The sequence below is a fragment of the Thalia democratica genome, chromosome 5 (genome assembly GCF_965202585.1).
Source record: "Thalia democratica chromosome 5, ktThaDemo2.hap1.1, whole genome shotgun sequence".
Classification (NCBI taxonomy): Eukaryota; Metazoa; Chordata; class Thaliacea; order Salpida; family Salpidae; genus Thalia; species Thalia democratica.
In genome coordinates, this window is record NC_139169.1 from 38481763 (window position 1) to 38509670 (window position 27908).

The window sequence follows — 27908 nt, forward strand, 5'->3', positions numbered from 1 at the left end:
AACAATTCAGTATCATAGGACTAAATTAATATTTATTAAGCAGTTTGATTTTGAAAAACAGTTGTTTTTATAATTAAGCTCATTGATTCAAATAACTGTACTTACCATCAAAAAATAAGTTCAAAGGTTTACAAAAAGCTCTTAATAAAAAAAAACTCAGCAATTTTCGTTTGACAGAAACTTTTTTTTTGTTTTCTAAGCTTGACAATAAGTCTAATATTGCAAAAAAATATTTAAACAAAACAGTGATAAATAAAAAAATTAAAAGCACATAATAAACGCAAGATTATACTAAAAAAGACACAATGATAGTAAAGTCCACGATAAAATGTTAACGTATGCAAACATGTATTTGCTTGAAATAAATTAGTTTAAAGGCAGTTATAAGTTTGAGGTTACCCAAATGTATCTGTTATTTTTTCACACAAAAAAAAAGAAAGTTTTATGTTATATTAATATTTCTTGAATTCAAAAACAACCTGGCAATATTTAATTCATCTTCAAAATTTAAAAGCTTCAAAGCATAATATCAAAAACCGATTAGAGTAACGCTTTGGTTATTGGAAACTTGATTTTTTTTTATAATAACAACAAAAAGTTCATGTGTAATCTTATAAATTCTCCTAACAAAACATCACGAGAGCACGTTTCTCCTCATCTTTAAGATTCTCCTAAGTTCTCCCTTGGATCTCGCCGAAGATACGTCGCCGACCAGCTGCCGACCCGATCTCCTCGACGGACCCTCCACCACTTCCGCTCCCCTCAACACCGCCGTCCCTATCGCCAGTGCGGGTTGTCCGCGCGGTGGCGCATCGGAGTGGCCGTTGCCAGGCAACCAGAGGAGGACGCTGACCAGCGCCACGTTGTGGTTGCTTTCAATTGGTTCGGCGCAGATTGCGGAAGGTTTCGGGTTGGGGGAAGTTTCCATCAGCTGTTTTCAATTTAACTTGAAACTTTTTAATTTAACTTAAAGCAACACGAGTTTTGAATTGATATAAACTATATAGACAAAAAAAAAACAGATGTGTCGATTATTTGCTTTTAATTTTTAGATCAGTACGGTTTTATCTGTGTCAATTAACAAAAATTGTTTGTATGATATAGATCTGTATATCTAAATATTTTATTCGTATATGATTCAGTTAACATTGAAAACTAAACAAAAGTGGTTCATAACCTATTCAAAAATATTTTATTTGTTAAGTTTAAGTCGCAAAAAAACCTTGTGTTGAAAAAATATAGTTAGACTGAGTAAAAAAAAACTGTCAAAATAAAAAGTTTGAATGAAATTTATTTGTTTAAACAGAAATAATGTAGCAAATTTTTAGGTTTACTACTAAATTTAAACACAAAAAAGTTGTAAAGTTTTACAATGTTTTAAACCATTAATAATTTACGTGACGTTTCTACTAAAAATATATTTGGAATTTTAGTAGTTTACATAAAAAATTAAGCTCATTTTCCACACTTTATAAACTAAAAAAAAACAAATGTCACTAAAAACTTCCAACGTAATTGCCAGTATGTTTTAATAAATTTACAGAGAAAAATGTATTATTCAAAACTCAATTGTTTATGCTTAAATAATTCACTAAACAAACATTGATCATACATAAACTTGTTTAGTGTTTTAGTTCTGACAATATAAATGAAATTTGTACTAAAAAACTTCTTACTTTATTTATTTTAAATATTCTTTACATATTTTTTAACAAAATGTTAAAGTAAATAAAAGACATGAGAATATAGATATTAAAAAGAAAATCGCTAAGCTACCCTTCAAATAGTTAGTGCAGTTGCATTTTTCTATTTCAACAAATTTTTAAAGCAAGTGAATATGTTCCAAAAAAGAAAACAAATTTTTTACAATAACTTGATTAAACAAAAGTGAATAAATTTTTATACTTATTTTTATATTTAAATAATTAAAATAATTGGGTTTACGTTAAACTTTGTAGACAAGTGAAGATATTAAATAAAACAGTATGAAAAGCTAAAAAACAAGTAACTAAAAGTATTTTTTTAAATGCAGATATATATTTAGTAAGACTAAATATAAACATATTTTAAAGTTGTTAAGTATATATATTAACATATAATTTAATACTAACATAAGAAAAAACATAAACATTTGAAAAAAAAAACAATTCAACATTAACTATAAAAGTTCTAAAATAATGAAGGAAACTTATATTATAAAGTTTATTTAATTTTTAGAACCACAATTATAAGAGGCCTTCTTTATGAATCCGACAGTTTATATTAACTTATAGATACTAAACATGATTAAAATAAATAACAATCGTCTCATTTCTATACAAAAAATACTTTCAAGAAATATTTCGTTTAATTAAATAAATATTATCGATCATACTTGGAGAACTTTAATAACACCTAATAACAGTTTAAAAAACAATTGAGTTAAAACAACTTTAGGAGTTGTACATTTAGTCAATTCTTTAATCACATATAACATATTTCGTATACTTTTGTTAGAGAAGTACTTTAGAGCTAGGTCGAAAAACAAACAAATTTTTACAAAAACAACAAAAACTAAATAGTAAAGTAAAATGAGAGACAAAACCAGTTACTCATCAATGTAGCGATTTACAAGTGTCGTACACTAGGTGTTATCAAGCTAATAAAATATGCGCACCCCAAATCTAAAAACAAAAATCTGTGCTGTTCTTCGAAAATGTCAATTGTAAGTTTCAAAAAAAGCCATGAAAACACTTAAGACTTTTTTATCGCTCTTTATCAAGAACTCCAAAATATCTAGTGTGAGTTTAAATTTTAGATTAATATCTAATGAACCCCAAAACAAGTTTAGTGCACTCTTTGATGACCACTGCATTAGATTTAGTACTAAAGATTTTAGATTACACAAACTACGTGTAACTTTAACCTTTAACGCAATAACTATGGTGAATTTTATGGGAACGGGTCACTTTTGCACGAAAACACTTTTGCACGAGCGTCACTTTTGCACGAAGGATCACTTTTGCACGAGTGTCACTTTTGCACGACGACTCTTTTGCACGAGCGTAACTTTTACACGAAGGGTCACTTTAGCACGAGGAGACACTTTTGCACGGCGACTATTTAGCACGAGCGGACACTTTTGCACGCGGGGTCACTTTTTCACGAGGGGACACTTTTGCACGGCGTCACTTTTGCACAAGGTGACACTTTTGCACGAGGAGACACTTTTGCACGGCGACTCTTTTGCATGGAGGGTCACTTTTGCACGAGGAGACACTTTTGCACGGTCGTCACTTTTGCACGCAGGGTCATTTTTGCACGGCGACATTTTTACACGTCAAAACTTCTGCACGACGTTACATTTGCATGGCGACATTTTTGCAAAGCGTCGTTTTCGCACAGCGTTATATTTTCATGCATATACTTACGAACTGCGAAAATTTTAAACAATCAGTCAATTTTGAACGGAGCTTCACTTTTGCAGGCTTCTAATTTTTAGTTAGACGGATTTTTATTAAACAACGCAAGTTGTTTTGAATTAATAAAATGTTGTAGTTTTTTTTATTAATTGTTGTGAAATTTAATTGTAAAGTTTTTTTTGAAGTTTTACGTAGAACAATATAATAACGTACCACAATACATTAGTTCATATTTATAATCTTAATTTAAATAAACTAGATATATACACATACTCTAATTTAAATAAAAACAATTCTGAATACTTTCAATAAAAATAATCTGAAATTTTTTAATTTTTAAACAGAAAGATAAACTTAATTTATTAAGGCTTTAAAACACGAATCTTAAGTATAATGTTTTACTTATATTCTCTTGATGTTAAAATTAGCATTATATAGTGTTAAAAAGGATTTTAATTTTATTTCAATTTTAAATAATTGTTAAATTTAAAAAAAAAACGATTTAGTTAGTTTATGAAGTGTAAAGGTATTTCAGATTTTGCTTGATGTATTTTTATATATTTATTTTTAACTTAGCGTGAGAATTTAGAAAAAAATCTAAGCTTAAGATAGCACTTGCTTTTTCAGTATTGCATAACGAAAACAGTTTTACAATAAAATCTGTTTATGATAAAGCCTTATTTTTATATAAGGCTTTTACGAATTTAACAAGTTAAAAAAAAAATTTTAAACTTATTGATGATAACAGTCTAGAAGTGCAAATTTTTTTATAAGCAATGTTAAAATAAATTTATCAATTAATTTAAAGATAAAATAGTACGAACACCAGATAATATTCCTTCGTATTTTATTAAACGTACTACTTATGCTTTAATTTTTCAAATATATCACTAATCTTTAATTATTCTCTGGCAAAAACAATGGAAAATTTTATTTGTAATACCAATACACAAAAAAAGTAGCAAATACAACCCTTCAAATAACAGAAAAATTTCTTTGACAAATAGCTTTGGCAGAATCTTTCATCATATAATTTCTATAAAAGTACTTGATCATCTTATTTTTTTAACAACCTTATATTCCCTAAACAATTTAGTTTTCTCCCTAACTGAAAGTTCTGTTTTCAATAACTAGATTGATAAAACTCTTGGTTGGTACCTTTTTTAAGCAATATGTCTACTAAGTTATCTATACAGAGTAAAAGCTTTTGACTATGTCAATCCATTTGAAAAAAAAAATATTATTGCAATACAAAATTTAAAGTAGTCTGATTAGTTAGTTAAAAAAGTTTCTAAATGATATAGCTTCAGAAGTTCATGTTAGCAGCAACATTAGCATTTTCGCAGATGACAAAAAAATGTTTTACCAATCGAACACAACTTTAAAATATTTCATAGATATAATTTACGATTAGCTTAAGTAAATCAAACTAAACTAAAGCCCTAGTAAATGTCAAGTTCTAAATATTAAAATAAACACTACTATCTCTACTTTTGTTTTAAAATAAACAATATCAACTTATCTTCAACTGAAGTGTTTAATGATCTTTGAATTTTTATTGTTAAAATTTTAAACGGATCATATTAATTACTTTTACTGAATTGCATCAACTAATTTTTTTCAGATTTAAAAAGCTTTCAGTCTCCGGATATAAACAGCCTTAATAAGTTTGTTTTCTCATTTTAACTCGTCCTAAGTTAAAATATAAAACACCAATCTGTCTACAATATTAAAAAAGATATTAACCATATAGAATCTGTTCAAAGAAAATATACCATATTAGTCTTCAACCGCTGCAATATTTCAATATGAGGCTTGACAGAATTCTTTTTTTTTTATTGGTCAGTTGAAATATGGAACAAACTTTAAAATGAATTAGTAACTTGCAAAAAATTTAAAGAATTTTTATTAAAGTTAAAAAAGTTTTATTTGAATTAAATTTTTGTTAATAAAACTAATAAGTATTTTTTATCACTCGTTAATTTTATTTTAAGATTTTGCTTAGTTTATTGTTCAATTTTATTAGCAGCACCTTTACTCTATAATTGACGAGACCTTTTTCAATGTGTTTAATGATTATTCATCTAACCAGTCGATTGTTAATGTCCTTGGAGCATTGTGTTTTTATTTTTGTTGTTAGTCAATGTATTTAAATATTTGATGTTGATCGTTCTACATCAAAGCGTAAATAAGTATAAGTTTTTGGTTAAAATTTTGCTTTTTATGTTAGCCTATAAATTTTGTATCAAGTTATGTTTTTATCTTTGTTTTAATAAATAAACTATTTGAGTTAATTTTATTTTTTCTTATGTGTCTTTCAGTTTAGGTGGTCTAGGTTTTGATGCCTAGGTCCATCATATGGACAATAAACTTGTAATCGTATAGTAAAATATAAAAAAAGGCATAGTTGTTAATTAATATATTAAAATTCAAAATATTCTAGAACAATGTACTTACACTTAAAGTATTTTTTTTATCTTAGTTTCAAAATAAATTAATTTTTTTTTTTCCCTGGTATGAGTCATTTATAAATAATTTTATTTTATATTTTCGTTAGTTTGTTTCTAACATTAATTTTTACTGCTTAAGATTTTAAATCTTTTATTTTTTGTATTTAATATAACTATGTTATAAAATTTTAGTTTTCAGTTCTTTTTATGTTACAGATTTGGTACAAGTTAGAAAACTTTTAATCGGTCTGCATGCAAAATTGATGTTCCGTGCAAAAAATTCATCGTGCAAAAATGTTGCTGTGCAAAAATTTCATCGTAAAAATATGACGTTGTGCAAAATTGTCGTTGTGCAACAATGCTGCAGTAAAAAAATTTTATAGTGAAAAAGTGTCGCCGTGCAAAAGTGTCTCCTTGTGCAAAAATTACGCTGTGCAAAAGTGACGACCGTGCAAAAGTGTCTCCTCGTGCAAAAGTGACGCCGTGCAAAAGTGACCCTCCATGCAAAAAATTCGCTATGCAAAAGTGTCCCCTCGTGCAAAAGTGACGCTCGTGCAAAATAGTCGCCATGCAAAAGTGTCCCCTCGTGCTAAAGTGACCCTTCGTGCAAAATTGACGCACGTGTAAAAGTGTCCCCTCGTGCAAAAGTGATGCTCGTGCAAAAGTGACACCTACCCGAATTTTATATGTTTCAGAAGAAAACTAAAACAACTATGCAATCCCCGTGCAATTTAATATAACAAAGAGTAACTTTAATCTACAACCACTTTTCAGAATTAGACATTAACAACCAATATCAACTTTTGATAAAAGTTTTGTAATATACAAATATTATTGCCCCTGTGAAAGAAGTTATGTTGGTCAGACATCTTGGGGTGCACGACTATTCTAATTCGGACAATTCAAATTCCGACAATTCAAATTCTTAATAAAAAATTGAAACGGCTAAAAATAAAAAAGTAATGGATATTTGTCTAAAATAAAAAATGCATATGTAAATCATATTAACATATACAGGCCATTTTTTTCTTTTTGCAAAAAATTAATTTTTTTTTGAGATATGGCTTTATTAAAGTAAAAAATATAGTTATTTTTAGTAGTTTTAAAATATCTTTAAAAAAAATGTTGACTTAAAAAAAAGATAAAAGTGGCTTGTAGATATTAATAAGATCTACATACACGTTTTTTATTTTTTTCAAATTTATATTACTTTTTGAAATATAGTCTTTTAAACATTTTTCAAAGAATTTGAATTGTCGGAATTTGAGTTGTCCGAATTTGAATTGTCATGTAACCGACATATTGACATTTAAAAACAAGAACAAATGAACATATACTTAAACTCTTTACAGAAGGAAAAACACGAACTTTCGTAAATGCTGGAAGAAAATTTTTTCCATTTCTGAAAATTTAACAAACAACCTAAAGTGTACCAAAAAGTATAAAATGAACAGATTAAAAAAAACACGGTTTGTAAATGAGTGTTGCAGTCAAAATTGAATCTGTCGCAATATTGTTAAATAAAACTGAAACAAAACAAAAGGAATTTGTTTATAAAAAAGCTTAATTTAATTAAAACTTCTTTCTATTACGTTAAAGATATACTTTTTTTGGTAATTACTACGTTGTTTAGTTTCTAGTTTTGCCTATCACTAATTCAGTAAATATTTTTGTTGCTTTTTATATAACTTTTTCAATCTATTTCTAATTTAACCTTCTAACCAAATTCTACTTATACTAGACGTTCTTAAGCCATTGTAAGCTTTATTTTTATCAAAAGTTATAAATACATAATTCTTATGTTTGTGTTTTTAAAGATATTTTTTCTAAATTGTAATTATTAATGTTTTTTTTCTTTGAAAGTTGCAAACAACAATAAATCTTACCTAAATATGAAACATCTAGTTTATTTTATTATTTACTTTAGTCTAATTATAGTATTTTTGCATTAACACAACTAGTGCTATGTTTCGAATAACTATATAAATTAATAAAAAATTATAGTTAAAAATTGTTGAAATTTCTATAATAAATTTGTCGAATAACTATATAAACTAATAAAAATTTATAGTTAAAAGTTGTTGAAATTTCTATAAGAAATTTGTTTTTATAATAAAAATTTCATAAATCACAAGTATACTATAGAAGCAGATTGTTCAGAAGCACGCATTTTGCCACAAAAATGTTCATGTTTATATGTTAAACACCTATTAAACTGCAATCTCTATTGAACTTTAATTGAAAAACTTTCTTAAAATGTATGAATTTTTTCTGTTATTTTTTTTTTTACAAAAAAATTTTTGATTTAAAGAAAAAAGTTTAGAAGCGTTGATTAAGTTTAAAGTCTAAAAACACAATATTAACAAATTCGCTTTAAGAATGATACATTAATATAAACAGGGTAGCTACTAAATTTTTAGAAACTTCTTTAACGTTTTTAAAAGTACACTACTTTTGGTTTATTTTTAGTTTAAAACAAAGTTTAACGTAAAAATTTGTCTTAAATAGTATAACAACGTTGAAAACAAACGGTGAAGCTATTTTAAATGCGTTTTTTAATAAATAAATTTTTGATAATGACAAATTTTTTTAATCTATATGATAGATTTTTTTGTCAAATCGAAATTTTACTACTTCACATTTAAAAATTGTTTAAAACTCGAGGTTTTTTAGTGATTTTTGTTCAAAATTCCTGGTTTTTACAGTTTTTTTTTTCAAAAATTCTCAAATTCTAGATTTTTTACAGGATTCCAGGTTTAGCGGCCACCCTGTACATACACAATAGTTGTTACTTAAACAAGATACTTTTGTTACACAACACAGTATACAAACTTTTACATTGAAAGTAAAAGTGTTAAATTTGAGAAGTTGAAAGTTTTTAGAAGTAAATTTACATCAAAAATGTTAAAAAACTATCTGAACATTGCTTAACAATTAATAAATTAATCATTGTACACGAAAGTAGCTAAACTAATATATTTTGAATTTTATTAACAAACTTACTTTAAAATAAAAACCTTACATACTAACTTAATTTACAAGTTGGTTTAAACTCCTAAACAAACATAGCAAGCTCAAACCAACAAACCTGTTTGTAGCTTCTGTTGTCGGCGACGTCCAACAAGCAAGCTTGCACGGGCCGCATCGCCATCTGATTTATTTCATCCGCACGGTGGCGCCTCCTCCTCCTTCCTTCCAACCACAGCTTGATGCGCCACCCGGTGACGCTGATCATGAGCAGGATGAGGAAGGAGGAGAAGAGGACGAGCAGGATCTTCAGGAGCAGCTGTTGCTCCTCGACTATGGACACCTTTAAGAAGTTGTGCTTACTATACACGTTGGGTTTAACAAACTTGTCACAGTGCTTGTTCACTTATCCGGACATGTTGAATAAGTAAAGTCCGGATAAGTGAATAAGCACTGTTCAACTAAACATCGTTTTCACATTGCTTTGAAGATACACTTTCTGAGAAACAATTTCTCTCAATTTTTTTGCACGGAAGTTTACTTTTGAACACGCTTTTGAGGTAATGAGTGCAGAGTTGAAAATTTAAAGGATGTACGTCGAGAATATTGGGTTGTAGATAAACTACTGACCGTAAGTTGATATGAGTTCAGCACTGAGTGGTGGCGTTTAAAAGTAACTAACGGGTGGTCTGAATGACAGTTTAAAACTTTAAAGTGTGAAGCTAGACCATATTCAAGCTTTAAAGTTATGGTGTTAAATGCTGATTCTGCGGGGTAAACGAATAAGTTTTCTTGATAAGGGCTGAGCTTATATATTAAAAATTGAAGAAAATGGATTAAGGGGGTACAGTGTTAAAAAATATCACTTATCTGTGATAAAATACGTGCAAAATGACATCTATTATTTTATTGGAACACTTAAAAGTATTTAAACTTGTATAACAAATTTAAGCTGTATATTGTTACTTTAGAAACTTGCTTTTTATTTTTAAGTTAATTTTGTTATCGTTTGTAAGTTATACTTTTTGGGCTAATGAGTCTTATTAAACTAATAACAAATTGGTTTTATTTAAGATGTTTAAAAATAAAGTATTACATTTTATACGTATTCAAAAACTGAAACAAAACTGTTCTGCCCTTAAATTGCTAAAATAATAAATTATTAAACGTAATGAATATTAGATGATTTCTCAATTTTGTTGAAAGCTACAGATTTAAAACTGAATCAAGTTTTTAGCTTAATGGTTTTTTGTAAAAAATGCACAGTTTAAACTTTTGTTAAAGATGAGCTGTAAAAATTAATATGTTTAAAATAACATGTGATATTACCTTTTATGGAATTTTTAAAACTAAATTTGTTAAACATATATAAAAGCAATTTCTTTTCTAATATACTTTTTTTATGATATTATTTGTTAACTAACAGTTGTCTTAATTTATGATAAAAACTTTCAAAATGTATTTAAATAATATCAGTATCACTCAAATTTATAGCTAATACTATACAGGTTTATACATAGGTATTAGCTTTTATTTTATTGCGTTTGCAAAAAAATTAAAATATTTTTTTAAAAACACAAATAAAGGAAAACTTTAAAAATACCTATGCGTAATAGTGGTTTTTGTTTTGAAAATTTTATACTAATTAAAGTGCCTGAAAAATTTAATTTATCTTGGCTCTAGCTAATTATAAGCAATAGTCAGTTTAAGAAAAATGTTTTTGTTAGAAAAAATTAATATAAGTCTAACGTGAAAATTATTTAGTATGAAATTTTTGATTTAGTATTTAAAATTTTTTAAGTTTACTTGAGCAGGGTTTTCAAAACTCATTTCCATAATTGTCCCTGTTTTCAGTGATTGGCAGGCAAACCTCAGAATATCTTTAGATGTATGTTTAAAATCTCACTTCAATTATCCCACAGACCTTTTTATTGTTCATTACAAACCCAAAAATATCTAGATTAGTTAGTTGTTGTTGCCTTACTAGTTATCGCCCCTTACCAAAATCGCTCCCCCTTTTACTCCTTCAGGGTTGCCACAGATCAAGCTGAGAAAAATTTTCTGACTTTTTTCTAAAACTTTCCTGACTTTTTAAAAAATTAGTCTTAATTTAAACTTATTCTAAAATAAATAATCAAATACAGTAACCTCTCGCATCTTTACGCACTCACGACGTTACGCACTCTCGTTTAGTCAAGCACTGTAAAATTCTAAAAAATTCAAAAAATAGAAAATGTAATTTTTTTAATATTGCACAAATTATGTTTATTTTATATTTTTAATTCAAAATATGTTTTTAAATGCTAACTCACCTCTCTATATCTTAAGACTTTGTAAACTTATGTTCCTTGACTAATTGATAAACATTTAGTTATACCTCAGTAATCAGAAATTTTGTTAACAATAAGAGATAAAATTAAAAATCTGAAAGAAATATGATTGTGTTAAATAACGAAAGTATAATGAAATAATGAGAGTTTAAAACACAAATAAATAATACAACACTCTTGTCCTATATATGAATAAACATCTAAAAAAAAAAATGAAACTTCCTAGCAAAAAGTAGCAGTGATAGTTAATAAATATAGAGCTTACACTTAACACAAATCTCAATCGTTTTTTTTAGTAAACATATCACTAATTTTCATTTGACGTTTTTTTTTTAGTTTAAGTTCTTCTTCTTTTGTAACACTTGCTTTGCACAGCAAGCGTTGAAATTTTTCACACGTTGCCTTCAATTCTTTGTAATGCTCACCAGCACCGGTTACAGCTTTGGACTAACACAACTGCGCGTTAAAACTGACAATCTTAATTAACTTTTTAAATCCTTACATACAATATATGTATAGTTTTATCTTTTGTTTAATGTATTTATAAATAAAGTAAACAAATTGTTGAAAGTAGAAAAATTCCCAGTCTGCTTTTAACTAGAAGCAATACCAAAAAACAGTAAGTATATTTGGTACCTCTCGTATGTTTACAATCTCTCGTATTTTTACGCGTTTTTTCTGTGGACACAATGTGCGTAAATAAGCGAGAGGTTACTGTACTTAAAATTACATAAAACTTTCAATCTTATTTTTATACAGGTTAAAACAACAGTTTATATTTTACTGAATTCAATCATCTAACTTCCATTACATCACTTGAACCATCTGTGTATGATTGAAGTATTTCCAATAAATAGCTTTATTAGTAAAATACTTGCATTTTCTACTTATAAACACATGAAAGTGTCCTTGCTACATATCATCAATACTGAAAAGCATACAAAAACTGCTTGTTCAAGTAAGGGAATTGTTCAATATGTTAATAGAAAATTTTTGCAGTTTTATGAAGGATATTTTATTAATTTTCATTAGATGAAGGCATTAGAAATTAAGTAATTTTGTAAATTTCTAGGAAAATTTTGCAACTTTAGTCTAACTTTAAAGAATTTATAATTAATGTTTACCTTTAAAAAAAAGGAATTTTGTAAGTTTGAACTGACAAAACCTGACGTTTTTTCAAACTTTGTCAAATTTTCTTGACTTTTTTTCAAAAACTGCCATTTTTACCTAACTTTTGTATTTTTTTAGTTTATCCTGATTTTTCCTGCCCTTGTGGCAACCCTGCTCCTTACAAGTTGTTGCCCCCAACTTACTATAATCTCCAAAAAAGAGGCGATATCGCTCCCTTAGAGAAACTAAACCCTGTACTAGAGAAGTATTTGTTTAATTTAACTAAAAAACTATTTTTATTCGATAACAGAGTAATTTATAAAATATTTTTGTTGAGTCAGTTATTGACTCATGAGTAAAATTTTATTATTTCATATCACTATAAATGCGTTTGATTATTTATCTTAATCATAGCACAGACACAAAACGTTTACCAAAGTACTAAACAGCTGTTTAAAGTTAAAATAAAAACAAATTTTAACAAACCCTTATAATGACAGGAGGCTTGAAGTCGGTCAGGTAAATTCTCAACGTGTTGTTGATGTTTTCTTCCAGTCTCAGTTCTCTACCCGTCAATACGTACTCGATTGCAGACGCGTTTTCAAAAGTAACCAGATTTTCCTCGGGGAAAGTCGCCACCCCGTCTCCCAAGGCAATCCTCATCGTTGCCATGGGAGCGTTCAAATTTTCCTGACCACCACTCAATTGCATCCTGATGGTGAATTCAGCGGGTCTGGTGGCATTGTACAGGAAGTTCAGCTGGTCCACAAAAAGGTCATCCCCCGTTTCCATCCTGAAAGTATACTGGTATCCCTGCTGGACAGGGTAGTAACAAGTGCCGTTGCCATGCAGACTGTTGACGTCACCAACGTAGTAACCGTCGCTGTCACGTCTGCAGGTGTCGCACTTCGGACCCGTCACCCCTTTGACGCGGCACCTGCAGTCACCGTTCAAACTGTCACAGGACGTCGCTTTCTCCTGCGGGCACTCGCACAGTCGGCACTTTCCTCCGTTTCTCGCCTCACCGAACCATCCCTGCTCGCACACCTGGCACCTATCGCCTTTCGTGTGGTTACCGCACGACACGCACTCCCCCGTCTCATTGCAAAAACTGTGACCGTTGCAAGGACAGGGTGCGTCCCCTACAAAGTACCAGTTTGAATTGGGGCAACTTCCGTTTTTCAACGGTCCGCTCAAAGCGCCCTTCATGCAAGTTCCTATCCCGGTGTTTCCCCCCGAATCGCACCACCCGCATCCCGGATGGGTCTGACACTGCCGGCTCTCCAGAAAGTCCAGGCATCGGTGCTTGGGGCAGTTGACGGCGTCGTTCAAGTTGCGGGAGTGCCACTGCAGGCACTGTCCGTAGGGGTACTGGTAAACGTAGGAGTCGGAGGGGAAGCACCTCTGGTCGTTCATGCACCACATGCACTCGGAAGTCGCCGCGCAGCTTCCGCACGATGTCCTCAGCAAGCACGCTTCGTTGGCGCACGTCCAGTTGCTCGAAGGGGGTTTTCCCGTTACTGTACTCACTTCGTCGTAGCTGACGCACCTGGTCAGCGCCCACACGCAATTGTCCCTCTGGTCGTGACACTGCTGGCAGTTCTGGTTGAGCCGGCACTTTGCTCGCTGGTAATCGGGACACTGGTCCAACTCGAGCACCGTTTCGTTTTTGGTAAAGCAGCCGCGGTTCATGAAACTCGGGGACATTTTGGCCAGGCACTGTCCGTCGCAATAGGAACAGGATTGACGGGAGGCGAGACATTGGTAACAGTTGCCATCGGTGACGTTCGTGCAGGTTTCCGGGGGATTACCGGGAATCAGGGAGTTGTTATCCATGCAGGTGGTCAATCCCACTTCCTTGTAAGTAAGACATTTGTTGTTGGTCCAAACACATGAGAGTGCGAATTTGTTCCATGAGTCTGTTTAAATTTGTATATATATATCATTTCACAAACACACCTTATATATTCATATTTTTTTATAAATATTAAAAAATAGTTTTTTATCAAAGTAGAACTGTATTTATTAGCAGACCTTCACAAACATGCACGAAAACAAACTTTTAATACATAAAATATATAAATAACTTTTTTTTTTCGGGGTATTGTCTTTGTCAAGTTTGCTTAGATCTAAAACAGTGATAAACATTTGCTTGTTTTATCAAGTGCTTCTGTGTCTGTTGTTACGAGTTTTTGTGTTAGAAAAATAAAATTCATGTTCATTATAACTTTTAAATTAGAATTCGAGTTCAACTTAAAAAAATTATAAAAAAAACTTCAAATTTATTTATTATTATACTTTACAAGTATATTTACAAAAAAAAACTAACTTTAACAATCCAAGCCTAACTAAAAACGCTTGATATTTTAAAAAATCAATGTAACAGTGTGACATTTTAAATTTTTTGTTAAAGTTTTAATGTTAACGGTACTGTAGCACGAATGACATTCAAATGGATTATACTCGTGTTGCGCGTTATCGCAAACAAAAAGGTCTGTAAAAAACAAGCCGTATTTACTTAAGTGTATTTGCATATTATAAAGTGGATCGATATAAGTCAAAATGTTCATGTTACATTTAGGTGCATTTATATTGTGTAAGTAAGTGTTTGAAGCAAATTAATATAAGCAGTTTAAAGTTCTTACAGCAAAACTAAAGAATAACTTTTTGTTTAAAGTTAAAAAAAAAGTGATGTTTTTGTACTTATAAATCAAAAAAAATTGGTTGTTAAAAGCAGTATTGTAGTGTTTTAAGAAACACTCATACCAAACTAAATAACTCAATTTAGTAAAATAAATAACTAAAAAATTATTCTTTTTTTAAACTTAATTACAGCAAATTTAGTTCTACAATAAAAGACAATTTCAATGCAGTATACATACTAAAATAACTAGACACTCTTAACTTTTATATTTCAGTTTTTAATAATGTATTAACAAATGGTGCGCATAAAATTAAGAAGTTAGAATTAATTGTTTTAATGCTTTTTATGACAAAAATCATATAATACGAAAAAGTACAACTTCAAAAACACTAATACATTAAACCAAAATATTTTACTTACTGACTTGTACTTTACATAAATTTTAAACTAATTTTACATTAGTCGTAAAAACATAACAAGTGTATAAAAATAAATTTATACTGTGAACACATACCTCGACAATCATTTGACGTTTTTATCATGTCGCAACTTCCCATGCTGTATATTGTGACATCATTAAGCATTTCCCCGTTGTAACCCCCAATAATGTGCATTTCTCCTCGAAATATCGCCCCCTTGTGGCCATACCTTTTTATTTTTCCACCTTCTATGTTTTTCCATCTGAAATTTAAAAAAAGATGGTAAAACTGTTTGAAAAAGTGTATATCTTTTTTTTCTTGCTGTTTTATGTTAGTAAGTAGTTAAAGCCCTAGTATTCACTCTACTTCTTACATTACATGTACACACTTAATCACATAGAAATTAATTAAATATTGGACTTAAAAAATACTTAAAATTTTAATAATAGTTAAACTGCTTTTAAGATATAAAAAGTTTTATAAGAAGATTTTTCAATAGTTTATACTAACTTTTAAATTATAAAAATTACAGATTTGTTTTAACCTATTTATAATTACTACAAACTTAATAAAGTTACTTAGTAGTGAATTAACTTTAAAGTTTTTCACTTTTAAACATGGACTAATGTATGAAAAAATAATGGTTTGTTTGGAATTAATACTGTTTTTACGCTCGTTTGTTATAAAAATTAAATTAAGTTTTGAAATTTAGTGCCTAAACAGAAAAAAGTTTTTTATAACTTCAAATTAAATTGCGTTGAAATTAAATTAAAACATGGTAATTAAGATTTTAATTAATAAAAAAAAACTATAGTTATTTGTCACCATAAATATCACAAAATAGTAAAACTAGATTTTTTATCAATATACGAATAGTATGTAAAACATTAAATGATATCATACTTAACAAAAACAACACTTTGAGAATACGTAATCAAAGTTTTACTATTTACAAACTTTTTGCTTAATTTAATGCCTTATTGAGCTGAAAATTTTGTAAACACAAACGTTTTAAATTTATCGTTATTTTTTGTTTTAATCAAGTATTGTTTTTACTTTTTTTTTTAAACTTATCTTGTCATTGAACTTTTACACAAAAATATTTTAACATAAGATATTTTTAATTCAGAAAATACTTCACAAAACTCTATACAACTAAATGAATAATCATATTAAAAAGGAAACAAATAATTATGTATGCTTAATTTAATGCTCAATTAAGCTAAACGTCATAAAAAGATACAGATAAATATAGATTACCTATTAGTTCTTTTTCTTAATATTGCTGTTATTTATAAATGTCTTTAATGATTTGATTTCCTAGATTTTAGAAATAAATCTTTACCTAATAATCTTATAATATGCTCTTTAACAAAGATTTTTTTATATAAAAAACAACTATTTTAATAAAGTTTTTATTACCAATACTTTTATAATTAATGTCTGTAATACAAAAAATATAATAAATAAAAATGTACATTCTCATAAACTAAGAGTTATAATCAGTTGTATTAAGCAAAGCTTAAGATAAAAATACAAACAAACTTAGTTTATATTGTAGTAGTTTATATTTTCTCATCACAAAATATAAATTACAAATACTACATAAGTTCCGTTTTTGAATTAGGAACCAAAACAATATTCTATTTTAAAAAAGTAGGTTTTTTATAATTAAACTTATTTATTATAAATTAACCGGGTTGATAAAAATAATATATTAACGTTTATAACAATTTTAGATTAGATATCGTAGTAAATGGTTTTATTTAACAGCGCGAAAGTGTAACTCATTAAAAAATATTAAAAATTAAACAACAAACCAACAAACCTGTTGCAAATGACGTCGTAAGCCTGGAGTGACGTCACATAGCAAGCTTTATCGGGTTCCACGGGTTTCTTCGAATTTCCCCCAAACACGTACATGACGTCACCCAACAGAGCGGCCGAGTGAAGGTACCTCTTAATAGGTGAATCCCCCGAAGTGGAATTGATCAAAGTGAACAGCCTCCTGATTGGTTGATATTTGACCAATCTGCTGCTCTGCTGCTCGTCTTTAGTGAACCCCCCGTGAATCCACGCCGTTTCTTCTCCGTCCCACGCCAACGACTGGCCGTAAGACCCGGAAATCGATGGTCCGTGGACCACGGCGGGTTGCGACCACTTGAGGGTGCCGAGATCAAGCTCGAGAACGGATTCGGTGGTTGCCAGGAGACCGAGTCGTTGGTGTTCGCCCAGCATAACTACCATGGTGCGGGCCCCGTTGCTAGGAAAGTCACTAACAAGGAACGATGAGTGCCCCGACAAACACAAACGATCTTCATGGAAACTCGGGTCCAACGTCGCGTTGAGTTTCGTCCAAGTTAAAGTTTTCAGGTCAAACGACCACAAATCGCACAAACTTCTCTCATCGGTCACCGACTTTCCACCGAATACAATCAATCTTTCCCCGTCGGTGACCATCGAGTGCCCATATCTTTCTTCTGGTTGCCCTGACAACACTTTGACCGCTTCCCATCGTGAATCCCCGAACTTGAGAAGGTTGTTTTTGTTGTTTTTAGAATCAAACCGAAGTCCTCCGTGCAAGTACAGTGTTGTATTGACCAATGAAATTGCAGCTGACGATCTTGCTATTGTGACGTCATAAGCGATTTGCGGGCTGCTCCAAAAACCCTGAACAATTTCAAACAAGGTTGAGAAAGCTTCAAATTGTTTTATTTTAAAGACAAAAAACTAGTCAAGAAAGTATGAAATGTATTTTATAAAACACTAAGAAATTTTGAATTAGTTTAGAAAAAAACAGCAACTCAATTAAAAACTGATTTTTTAACTATTAACTTCACAGTTTATAAATTCACAATGAATTAACACAATATCGTATGTTTAAGGAGTATTTAATCTTAAAAGTAAGGTAAAAATAAATAACTATAATTAATTTAGAAAAAAAAGAGCAATTTCTAACTATTTAATATGAAAATAAAGTTCATTGTGGGGTATTTATTATAGATTTTTTATCTTTAAAAAATATGTGAACCCTGTATATTATAAAAAGTTTTTGAGATTTATTGCTTTATGCAACGTAACTAAATTATTCTTTAAAGTATGAATTATTTGGCATAACAGATTTTAAATTAGTTCTGAAACTTAAGTTAGATAAGCTTAGTAATGAATGTTTTGTGTTTATATAAAAGTTACAATTTATCAGTGAATTATCTATTTAGAATAACTTATATCTAATAAAAAATCATAAAATTAATATTATATGTTTGGTTGTTAAAGAACAATTTAAAACTCTACTTCATGGAAGGAGAACTAATAGGTTTCTATTTCTCAAAAATAATTTATCAAACTAAGTTTTGCTCAAAGAGCTTGTCAGTCCATTAAATAAAAAATCTTATTCCAAGACAATTTTAATAACAATGATATATGTTATGTCTAATGTAAAGCAACTATAGAGCGTGTATTTTCTATTCAAAAAAATAAGCCGCAGAAAAATCAAACAATACCAAAACCTCAAAAAGAGTAACCAAGTTTTAAACTTGAATAAGAAGCAGCTAAATTTAAAGTTTAAAGCAGCTAAATTTAAAGTTGTTTTGTCAATATTTATTAAGCGTTAAAAACTCTTACTTTGAACTTGCTGTAAAATGACTGAATAAAATTATCATCATAAGATTTTTTACTAACACAGTTATTTTTTTTATTCCAAAAACTAATAATTGTTATGAGTTTATATTTCCAGTTTCCCCGGGGGATAACAATGACGTAAACAGGATACGATTGTAAAATATTTCAGCTAACAGATACGATAGATAATATTGCAAATATTTCAAAAAAAAAAAAAAAAACCATAACAGCAGTTGCCCAGTTGTTCAGGCAATTAATTATGCATTTATTAAACAGCTGTAATTTATAAAACACGAGTTGTGTTAAACAATGTTCTTTAAATAAATCGTCATCTGTTATAGTTTGTGTTGCTTAAAAATTTAAAACATTTTGCATCAAATGTGTCGTAAAGTAAAAAAAAAAATCTAAACGACCTTAAAGTATATTTCCTCATAGAAAAATATAGTGATTCATATTGATTGCGATTATTCTGTTACGCATATAAAACGTATAACATTGCATTAATGTTTATGACCATGAAAGTAAATCAAATTTATGCTAGGTTGCTATATAGTTTTAAAGTAATATTTATAATGCAATGTATGTTTTAAAATAGTAGCTTAAAAATGTTAAAGTTAAATAGGCTAAGTGTTAAATTGTAAATTTAAATACTTTCGTTGTCTTAAGCTTTTTAGTCATTTCAGAACAAAAAAATTGTTTATGATTAAAATGCTTTATTGTAAAAAAATGAGTGGCTAGGTTATTTTGTATATAAATACCAACAAGCATTTGAGGATTGTTGCTCAAACTAAATAATTTAAATAACAAATTTAAGCAAAGAACTAAAGCTTAATAGTACAGTGCATCAAAAATTTGTTTTGTTTTAACTGTAAGTTTATGTAAGAATTCCAGTAAATGAAAAAAAAAACAAACAGTGCATTTGACTTAAAGAAATTCGATAGTTATACATACCTACGTAACTTTATATTTTTAAATGATTAAACAACTTCAAAAGCTGAAATTGAGAAATACATGTTAGTTAAACAGTTTTAAGTTATTTTACTTTTTTTAAACTATTTTTTGGAAAATCAAGTTATTTTAAATTTTCAAGTAGGTTTGTAAACTTTCTATTTCAAAATTTTAAATTTATTGATAGAAATTTATTTCTACTTTTGCTACAAAAACAAAACTTTTCTTTACAATTTTTTTAAACCACACTCGTTTGAAGAAATCCTTTAAAAAACCGGTAAAGAAAACAGAACAAAATTATATAATAAGTGGTTATAATTTCCAGACAATTAGAATTAAAACCTTTTGTAGAAAAACTAAACAAAACCACATGGTAATAACATAATTTACTACTTTTTTGTTTTAACCAGTATTTATTATGGCCATCATCAACATAGTTGAGATGTTTCGCGCATTCAATAGTAAAAAATGAACTCTACCACACGCGAATATGCCTGTCTGGTGAGTTCTAACAAGGACGAAACCGGTCGTAGGTTGTTCATTACTTATACACATTTTTGTGTAATAAGACTACTATATGTTTTGTTTTAGTTCTTAAAATATAGTCAGCTTTATTAATTTTAATGTTATAGTAATTAAAATTCTTGTTATAGTAATTTTAATGTTATAATACTTTTCAGATATATGTACACTTATGTAACACTATATTACGAATTATAACCATATTTTAATTACTCTTAGGAAAGTTATTAAATATATATACACTTAACTTTAACTAAATATATAATTCAACACATTCGCAAAAGACAGTAGTGCGTGTTAATAAAACTAAAACGAACTGTAGCATCTGTAATGTTGCAGTTGGATCCCCGAAATTGTGAATTGCACCTGCAAACACCTGACTCCTGACAAACCCCATTTCCTGAACAGTTGTCAGGACAACCCGATTCCTGACACCATTTCCCATGAAAACCTGAACTGCATTGACAGGACCCATCTGTTGAAAAAATATTTTTTATAATTGTATCGTATTTTTTTGTTTTTTAACTTGGTTTTTAACTATTCAGAAAATAACTTAAAACGTAATGTAAGCAATAGTATTTTTTTTAAATCATGTATTATTATTTCTTCAAAATAAAATTCTTTAATGAGGATAATTTGAACAATAAAAATTAATACTACTAATTCATTTAACAACAGTGTTGAAAATAAAGCATTTAAAAAAATACTAAATAAGTGTTTTTACTAATTCCTAGTGTAATTTAAACTCTTTAAAATTAATTTAAACAAAAACATACGCTTGTATAAACCTAGTTACTAAGTTAGTAATTCCAACTGTGTCACTGCACGATTTTTTTTTCAAACAATAGCTAATGCAACAATGCATGAATCGCTCAGGCGCGTTTCAACAGCTGAAAGCCACTTCGCTTCAAACTCAATTCCGCGAAGATAGAAATTCAAATCAAAGCGTTTTGTTGATTTAACATGCTCGGCGTTAACTTACCGACTTGCGCAAACAAGCACCGATCGGAGGTGGTGTGAAAGTTTCGTGAAATACAAGTCGTTCCCACACGAAAATCTCACACCCACGAGTAAAAGCGCGCAGGTGACCGCAAACGAAAATAGCTTTTGGAAATTTGTGCGGAAAAATCTTCTCTTGACGTTCGTGAAAAGTTAAGAAAACATCGAGCTTGAAATCTAAAAGTCACTTTTCGTTTGATTAGTGGGAACGGAATAAGTGTTAACGTTGGCTGAAAAATAAACCAATGTCATTATGATAATGTAAAAATAAAATTTAACTTAACAAATTACTATCTGCCAGTGTGAATGACCAGCTAAATAGATTTAAATTACATCTTAACATTTTAGTTTTTAACTTATGTTAAAATGAATTTAACTTGGGTGTAAAAAATTGTTAAAAAAAAATAATCAAGTGTTTATAGCACGTGGTTGTTGTTAAAATAAAAACATGTTAAAAAGTGTAAACATTAAACATACAAGTAGAATATTTTTTTGCAAGTTCAAAAAACTTTTATAAATTTTAACATTGTAATTAATTCCTAAACAAAAGAATATTAAGCTTGAGCATAGTAGAATAAATCGAAAGAAAATTTGCAAAAACCACAAAGGAAAATTCAGACTGCTTTATGCTTAAAAAGTTTTTGAAGTGGACAGTTCATACAAAGAGACACTTGAGACGTGCTTTACTTTATTTTTAAAATAATCTAAATTAAAACACTAAAAATTTGTACTTAAACGAACTGAAAACAGGTTAGAAGTCAGAAATAGCTCTGACTATATCATTAAATATTTATATTTGAAGTTCACAACAAAGCTCATCTGTTTTGCTAGCGATATCAAAGCAGAAAAAACTTATACTTATTTTTTAAAGAGAAACTTTAAAAAATAAATTGAAAAAGTCATTTTATAGAATTAAATATAATCTGTTTAAAGTTTACACAAATTGACAACCAATTATAACACTTCGCAATCTTACGCTTGTGCTCTCTTACTGTTATGGTTCATTTAAAAACAACAATTGTTTTGTTGAATAACAAAATAAATATTCTTATTATTTATCCTTATTCAAATCATAAAGTAATGTTAGAAAAAAAAACAACTTAATAAATGAAAGATTTGACAAAGTTTTTTATAAGTTATTTTAAACGACAAAAAAGACATAGTTAATAAAGTGTTATATTTATTTTTGAATGTCGTTACATATACATGTTTAAAAACAGAAATCCAAATATAAATTATAGCTAAATTCTTATAAAGTTTTAGTAAAACAGTTTTAAAAATTATATAACTCATAATTTTGATTTAAAAAATAGATTGCCCTCTTAAAAAATAAACTTGTGGTAAAAGTTCAATTAAGCAATTTTTTCAACATATATAAGAAGTGTATGCAAAACGTAGTTGTACAAATTACTATCTAGTACAATTAAGAGCTCTAAACAAATTTGACTCTAAGTAAGAGCCTAGGTTTTTAACTTTGACTTAAGTAAAGTACATGCAAACTAAAAACAAAAAAATATTATAAAGATACATACAAAAATCAGTTATCAAAAGTATATACTTTGTACAAGTACAAAAATAAGTTTACTAGATATGGTTATTTCAAAAGCGTTTTTTGTAAGTTAAAAACTAATTTAATAAGTGTATCAGTTCTAAATTATTTTGAAATGATTAGAATATTTTGATTTAGAGAAGAATAAGTTTGAAATTGTTTAAAACTAAAATAATGGACACAATTCGGCAAATATCTTAGACAAGTTTAAACTAATTTTCTTATTAATCAAGTGAAGTACAGTTAGGGAGTTATACGCCTTAATCATTTCCATAGTTTTTTTTATTTAATCTCCAAAAAGATGGTTGTCACATTGTTCAAAATAAAACAGTACGACTAAAATTTGTTAAAAAAAGCTGTGTGAACAAATTGACCAAATTTTTCAAGACCGGAAATAACTTAAATAAAAAGTTTCTATGTTTAAAAGCATAATAAACCTCACAGAAAAGAAACAACTTAATACAATTTTCAGTTAAAATTCTTACAAAAGTACTTAACTTTATAGTTTATACAGATACTTAAGAATACTAACTGATGCATGTTCCGTTTTTGCAGTTCACATCACAATCCTGGTTGACGTCAAACGATGTGAATGAGATGTTGAACCCGCCACCAACAACTGCTCTGTCGCTGTAAAAGGTCACAAAAACTTGGCCACTTTCAGCTATTAGTTCCGGCTCCGTAGATGTTTTGCTTGTTGCAACTTCTGAAAAGTATTTGTAAATAAAAAGGACATTGTTTATATCTAAAATAAATTTAAAAATTTTATTGTAAATACTTATAAAAATATTGACTTTAAAACTTTAAAAACTTCTAAAGATCAAGAATAATTTTGTTAACAAGACAATTACATCAATTAATATTAAGGTAGTCTAACTTGGAGTATACAAGTATCCGTTGTATGAAGCGAGTAAGGGAGAATACAGCGAGTCTCCATCGAATATGTACAAATAGTCCCAACCACATTCAGTCTCAAGTTGATTCACTCGCAACCTCACACTGGTGTTCTCACTGTTAGAGTGAGGTTGAAAAGTTACAACTGTTTTGCTTAACAAAATGAAATAAATGCTTTTACTTTTTATAGCTACTCAAATCAAAACTAACTTTTGAAAATGTAACATGTGCTTTAAATAAACATATTTTAGTTAGTTACTTCACTAAAAAAAAGACTTTTTGTTTAAAAATAAACTTTTGTGAATATAATTGATGCTTTTTTTCTTTATTGTTTGATGGAACATAATTATTTAAACAATTTTAAACATTTTAAAAATAAAGCTGTAGTAGGGTAAAATTAAAACTATGATGTCTACTTTTTTCTTAAATTAAATTGTATAATGTAAAGACTGCTTTAAACATGGTTAATTTTTTTTTAAATAAATAAATCCAACAGTTGTTAATTGGTACTGCTCAATATATTTTAAAATTTATCATCCATAAAAAAGCATAAGGTGGTTTGAGTTAGTCAGGTTATATTGAGCTAAAGTCTGGCTTACAGTTTTTGTTTATTAACTTAAGCATAAATTCTTAACTTATATATCATTTAACAAAAGGGTTGTTGTATATATCATTTAATTAATAAAGTAAAGAATAGTTCATAAAAACTTACTTTCTATTTTTAGGTTCAATGACCCATGTACAATTTTTGTTGGCTGTATAATTTTTAGGTCCATCACTAATGAAACCTAGAAATTGATATAGTTAAAAGCCTAGTTAAAAATTTAATTACACTTATCAAAAAAACTGATAAACTTTAAAATTAAAACTTATACTTTGGGTTTTGATTTTTTATTATAAAATGTTGTTGAAAAAAATTGCATACTGTGAATAAATAAAATTAACAAAAACTTAAGGCAGAAGTTTAAAAATGAATGCAAATGATTTTGTAGAAAACACAAAGACTACTGCAGCAAACAAAAGCTTCTATCACACAAGCTAGTAATAGTAAGTATGACTGTACGAAACATGTTTTAAATGATATTTACACAATATATACATGAACAAGGTTGATGAAAAAATTAGAAGTATAAAAACACATTTCAAACTCACAATTTATAAGAAGATGTTCTAAGTTCCCGCAAAAAGAAAATAAAAATAAGAAAATGTAATTAAAAACGAAGTAATTATAAAAGGAAAGGAACTAATTATACTTTAAAACACTTTTGTATAAATATATGTTGATTGAAATCAAGAAAAACTGCACTTTTAAAATAAAATACTAGAATAAATTTACTATAATTATTAAATATTTATGGGCGTATTTATTGTAATTTAGGATTCAGTCTCATTTTACTCTGTAATAAGTTTAGTTTTAAAAACAAAAATTTTTAGGCATTTTTATTGATAGCATATTTTACAAAAAAAAAAGATGCACTGTCGGAATAAAAAACAACAAACCCTACTTTTTTTTTAGATTTAATGCATTACCATATATAGTATCCTAAACTAAAATATGTTTATAATTGTTTTAACTATTCTTTCTTAGGTTTTATGTAACTTAGTAAATGAAAGAATCAGGAGAAATTATACAATTTCCAAAAAACTTAGTTTGTCATCCAAAATATCTTACTTTAAAATACAAAAAAAAATTGAAGTAAAAGAGTATGTAGCAGGGACGTAGCTTGGTACGTTTCTGCAAATCTACAGAAACGTATACTTATGTGCAAAAAACACTTGCTTTTATTTCAGCTTGAAAAGACTCTGCTTTTAGCTTTTAGTATTCATTTATACTTTGTATGCACTCCTGAGAGATAATTTTGACATATATGCACTCTTTAGCATTTTTAGTGTGGTAAAAATTAAACGAATTAAATACATCCAAATTGTAACATTTAGCGCGTTAAAGCTTTAATTTGTCAAAAAGCTGCATTGCAAAATTGATTCTAATGAAAGCTGTAGCTTCAAAAATCAAAATCATACAATTTTATGTTACAAAAATTTGCATAACTTTTTGTTATTATTGACTACATTAAATGTTTGATTTTCACAATATAAATGTTTTTGAGTTAAATTTTGATTTTATTATACTTATTTTTAATGAATTTTTCTGGGTTTACACAAGTGGCAATACATAAAGAGTCATAGGGGGTGTGGAGCGAAACAAATTGCCTTGTATACAGTTATCACTCGTACTTCAACACTCCATTTTTGATGTATTAACAGAACTGCATATTTTCAGATTAAATTCAATAACATTAGATGTAGTTTAAATTGCTGTGTTCCGGCTAGGACACTATCACGCGTCATTTCAGATGTTTTAATTTTTGTAGATTTATAACTTTTTTGAGCTAGCTACGTCCCTGGTATGTAGTATTAAATTTTATAACAGCAGACACATAAATAACACTTCTAAAGTTAAGTAGAAATTAAAGTTAAGTTAAATATATAGAATTTAAAGCAACCATTGTTTTACAAATTCTACACAATACAAATGAAGTAATTTTAACAGGGTTTTAGGCTAACATTAAAACAATATTTTCTAATAATACATAGTTTTTTATAAGTATAAAAATCTATTCGAAAATGAAGCTAGCTTGTACTTTTATATCTTCATTAAAAAAATAATAAAACAAAAAAATGTATTTTTTATTCACAAACAATATGTGTACTTTATTTATTAAATTTTTTTTTGTAAATTAAGATATTTCTAATACATCAAATAATAATCTAAGGTTTATTAAGGTAATAAAATAAAAACTTAACTTCACAAAGCAGATAATTTTATTTATATTTTGAAGGCTTATCTGCAGTGTAATATTGGTGTATGTAAAAGTTTGTTTTTTAACAAAATGTAATTAATTTTTTTTTTACAATCATCAACTATATAAACTATGCACTAAAAAACTAAAACTTTACTGTATACCTAAAACTTTATCAATCAATAGAGTATTATTTTTTGTTAAACTTCTTTAACAAAAACAAAGTACCTTGCTTTTCATCAAGTAATATTCTTCCAGAGCACTGATCACAGAAAACACCGGACCAACCTTCATTACATTGGCACATTTCATGAACACAAGCTCCCATGTAACAGTTGGAAAGACAATTTGAACTGTCACACCGAACGAATGTCACAAAAATCATAAGCAGCTTTAAATACATGTTTCCATCTTGCTGTGACATTCAAACTTTATGTAGATTCTAGAATATGAGCAAATTATGACTTACTTACACTTTATTTTGTTTTTAAAAGTCAGCATTAAAGTCTATTTAACAACAACTTTTAAAAAATAAATTGGTTTGACACTAAATTATTTTTTATACAAATTTAAGACTCAAAAAAAAATTTTTATTCTATTTTTAATCCTTAAATTATAAAAAACAGTGCATATTAGTTGGAAACTGTAAAAAAAAATTATCTTAAAATTTGTTTAACTTTTACTAACATATATATAAGAATCATCTAGTAAATAAGCTACTTAAAAAGCGAAATGAAATAACTATTTTAGGCAAAATACTGTGTTTTAACTTATTTGTTTGAAAATTTCTATCATCCACAAGAAAAAGTGTATGTACTAACTATTTCAACAAGTAAATTTTAGGTTAATTATTCTAACTTTTGAATAAATAAATAAAAATTAATTGTTTTTAACAATTTAACAAAACAAATTAAATAATAAAATCATAAACTTATTTATTTTAAAATGATGTAATGTATCATTTTTTAATTGGAAAAAACACAGTTTAACTCTTTGAATAAAAAAATAGATTAGTGTTGTTCTTTAAGCTGCAGTTTGGTGAAAATAAATATTTTTAATTTTCTTCTCAAAATTGTTTTTTTGCTGATTGGTTTAACACTTTTTAGTGGTCTAAATAAATAATGTTACGTTTAAAAATGCATTTATTTTAAATAAGGAGTTTGAACTACTAACTCTGAAAATTATAACATTGACACACTATAAAAATTTACAGGGCTTTCTAAAACTTTGGCCAATAAAAAATATTCAAAAAA

General features: G+C 28.1%; 1 protein-coding gene across 2 annotated transcripts; it reads right to left on the reverse strand.

Annotated features, from left to right (window-relative positions):
• Nucleotides 1-163: 163 nt before the first annotated feature.
• LOC145837185 (attractin-like protein 1) lies at nucleotides 164-27908 on the reverse strand. Of its 2 annotated transcripts, none has more exons than XM_082944953.1 (11): nucleotides 27829-27908; nucleotides 26884-27097; nucleotides 24567-24642; nucleotides 23838-23971; nucleotides 23493-23663; nucleotides 20730-20887; nucleotides 17150-17991; nucleotides 15417-15583; nucleotides 12745-14177; nucleotides 8940-9161; nucleotides 164-931 (listed from the first exon to the last, which is right to left on the reverse strand). In XM_082944953.1, the coding sequence occupies exons 2-11, from the start codon at nucleotides 27077-27079 to the stop codon at nucleotides 635-637; spliced, it is 3696 nt and encodes a 1231-aa protein (XP_082801079.1). In that variant the 5' UTR covers nucleotides 27080-27097; nucleotides 27829-27908; the 3' UTR covers nucleotides 164-634. The 2 variants fall into 2 exon arrangements, with proteins under 2 accessions (XP_082801079.1, XP_082801078.1); XM_082944952.1 differs by having other exon boundaries at nucleotides 23493-23666.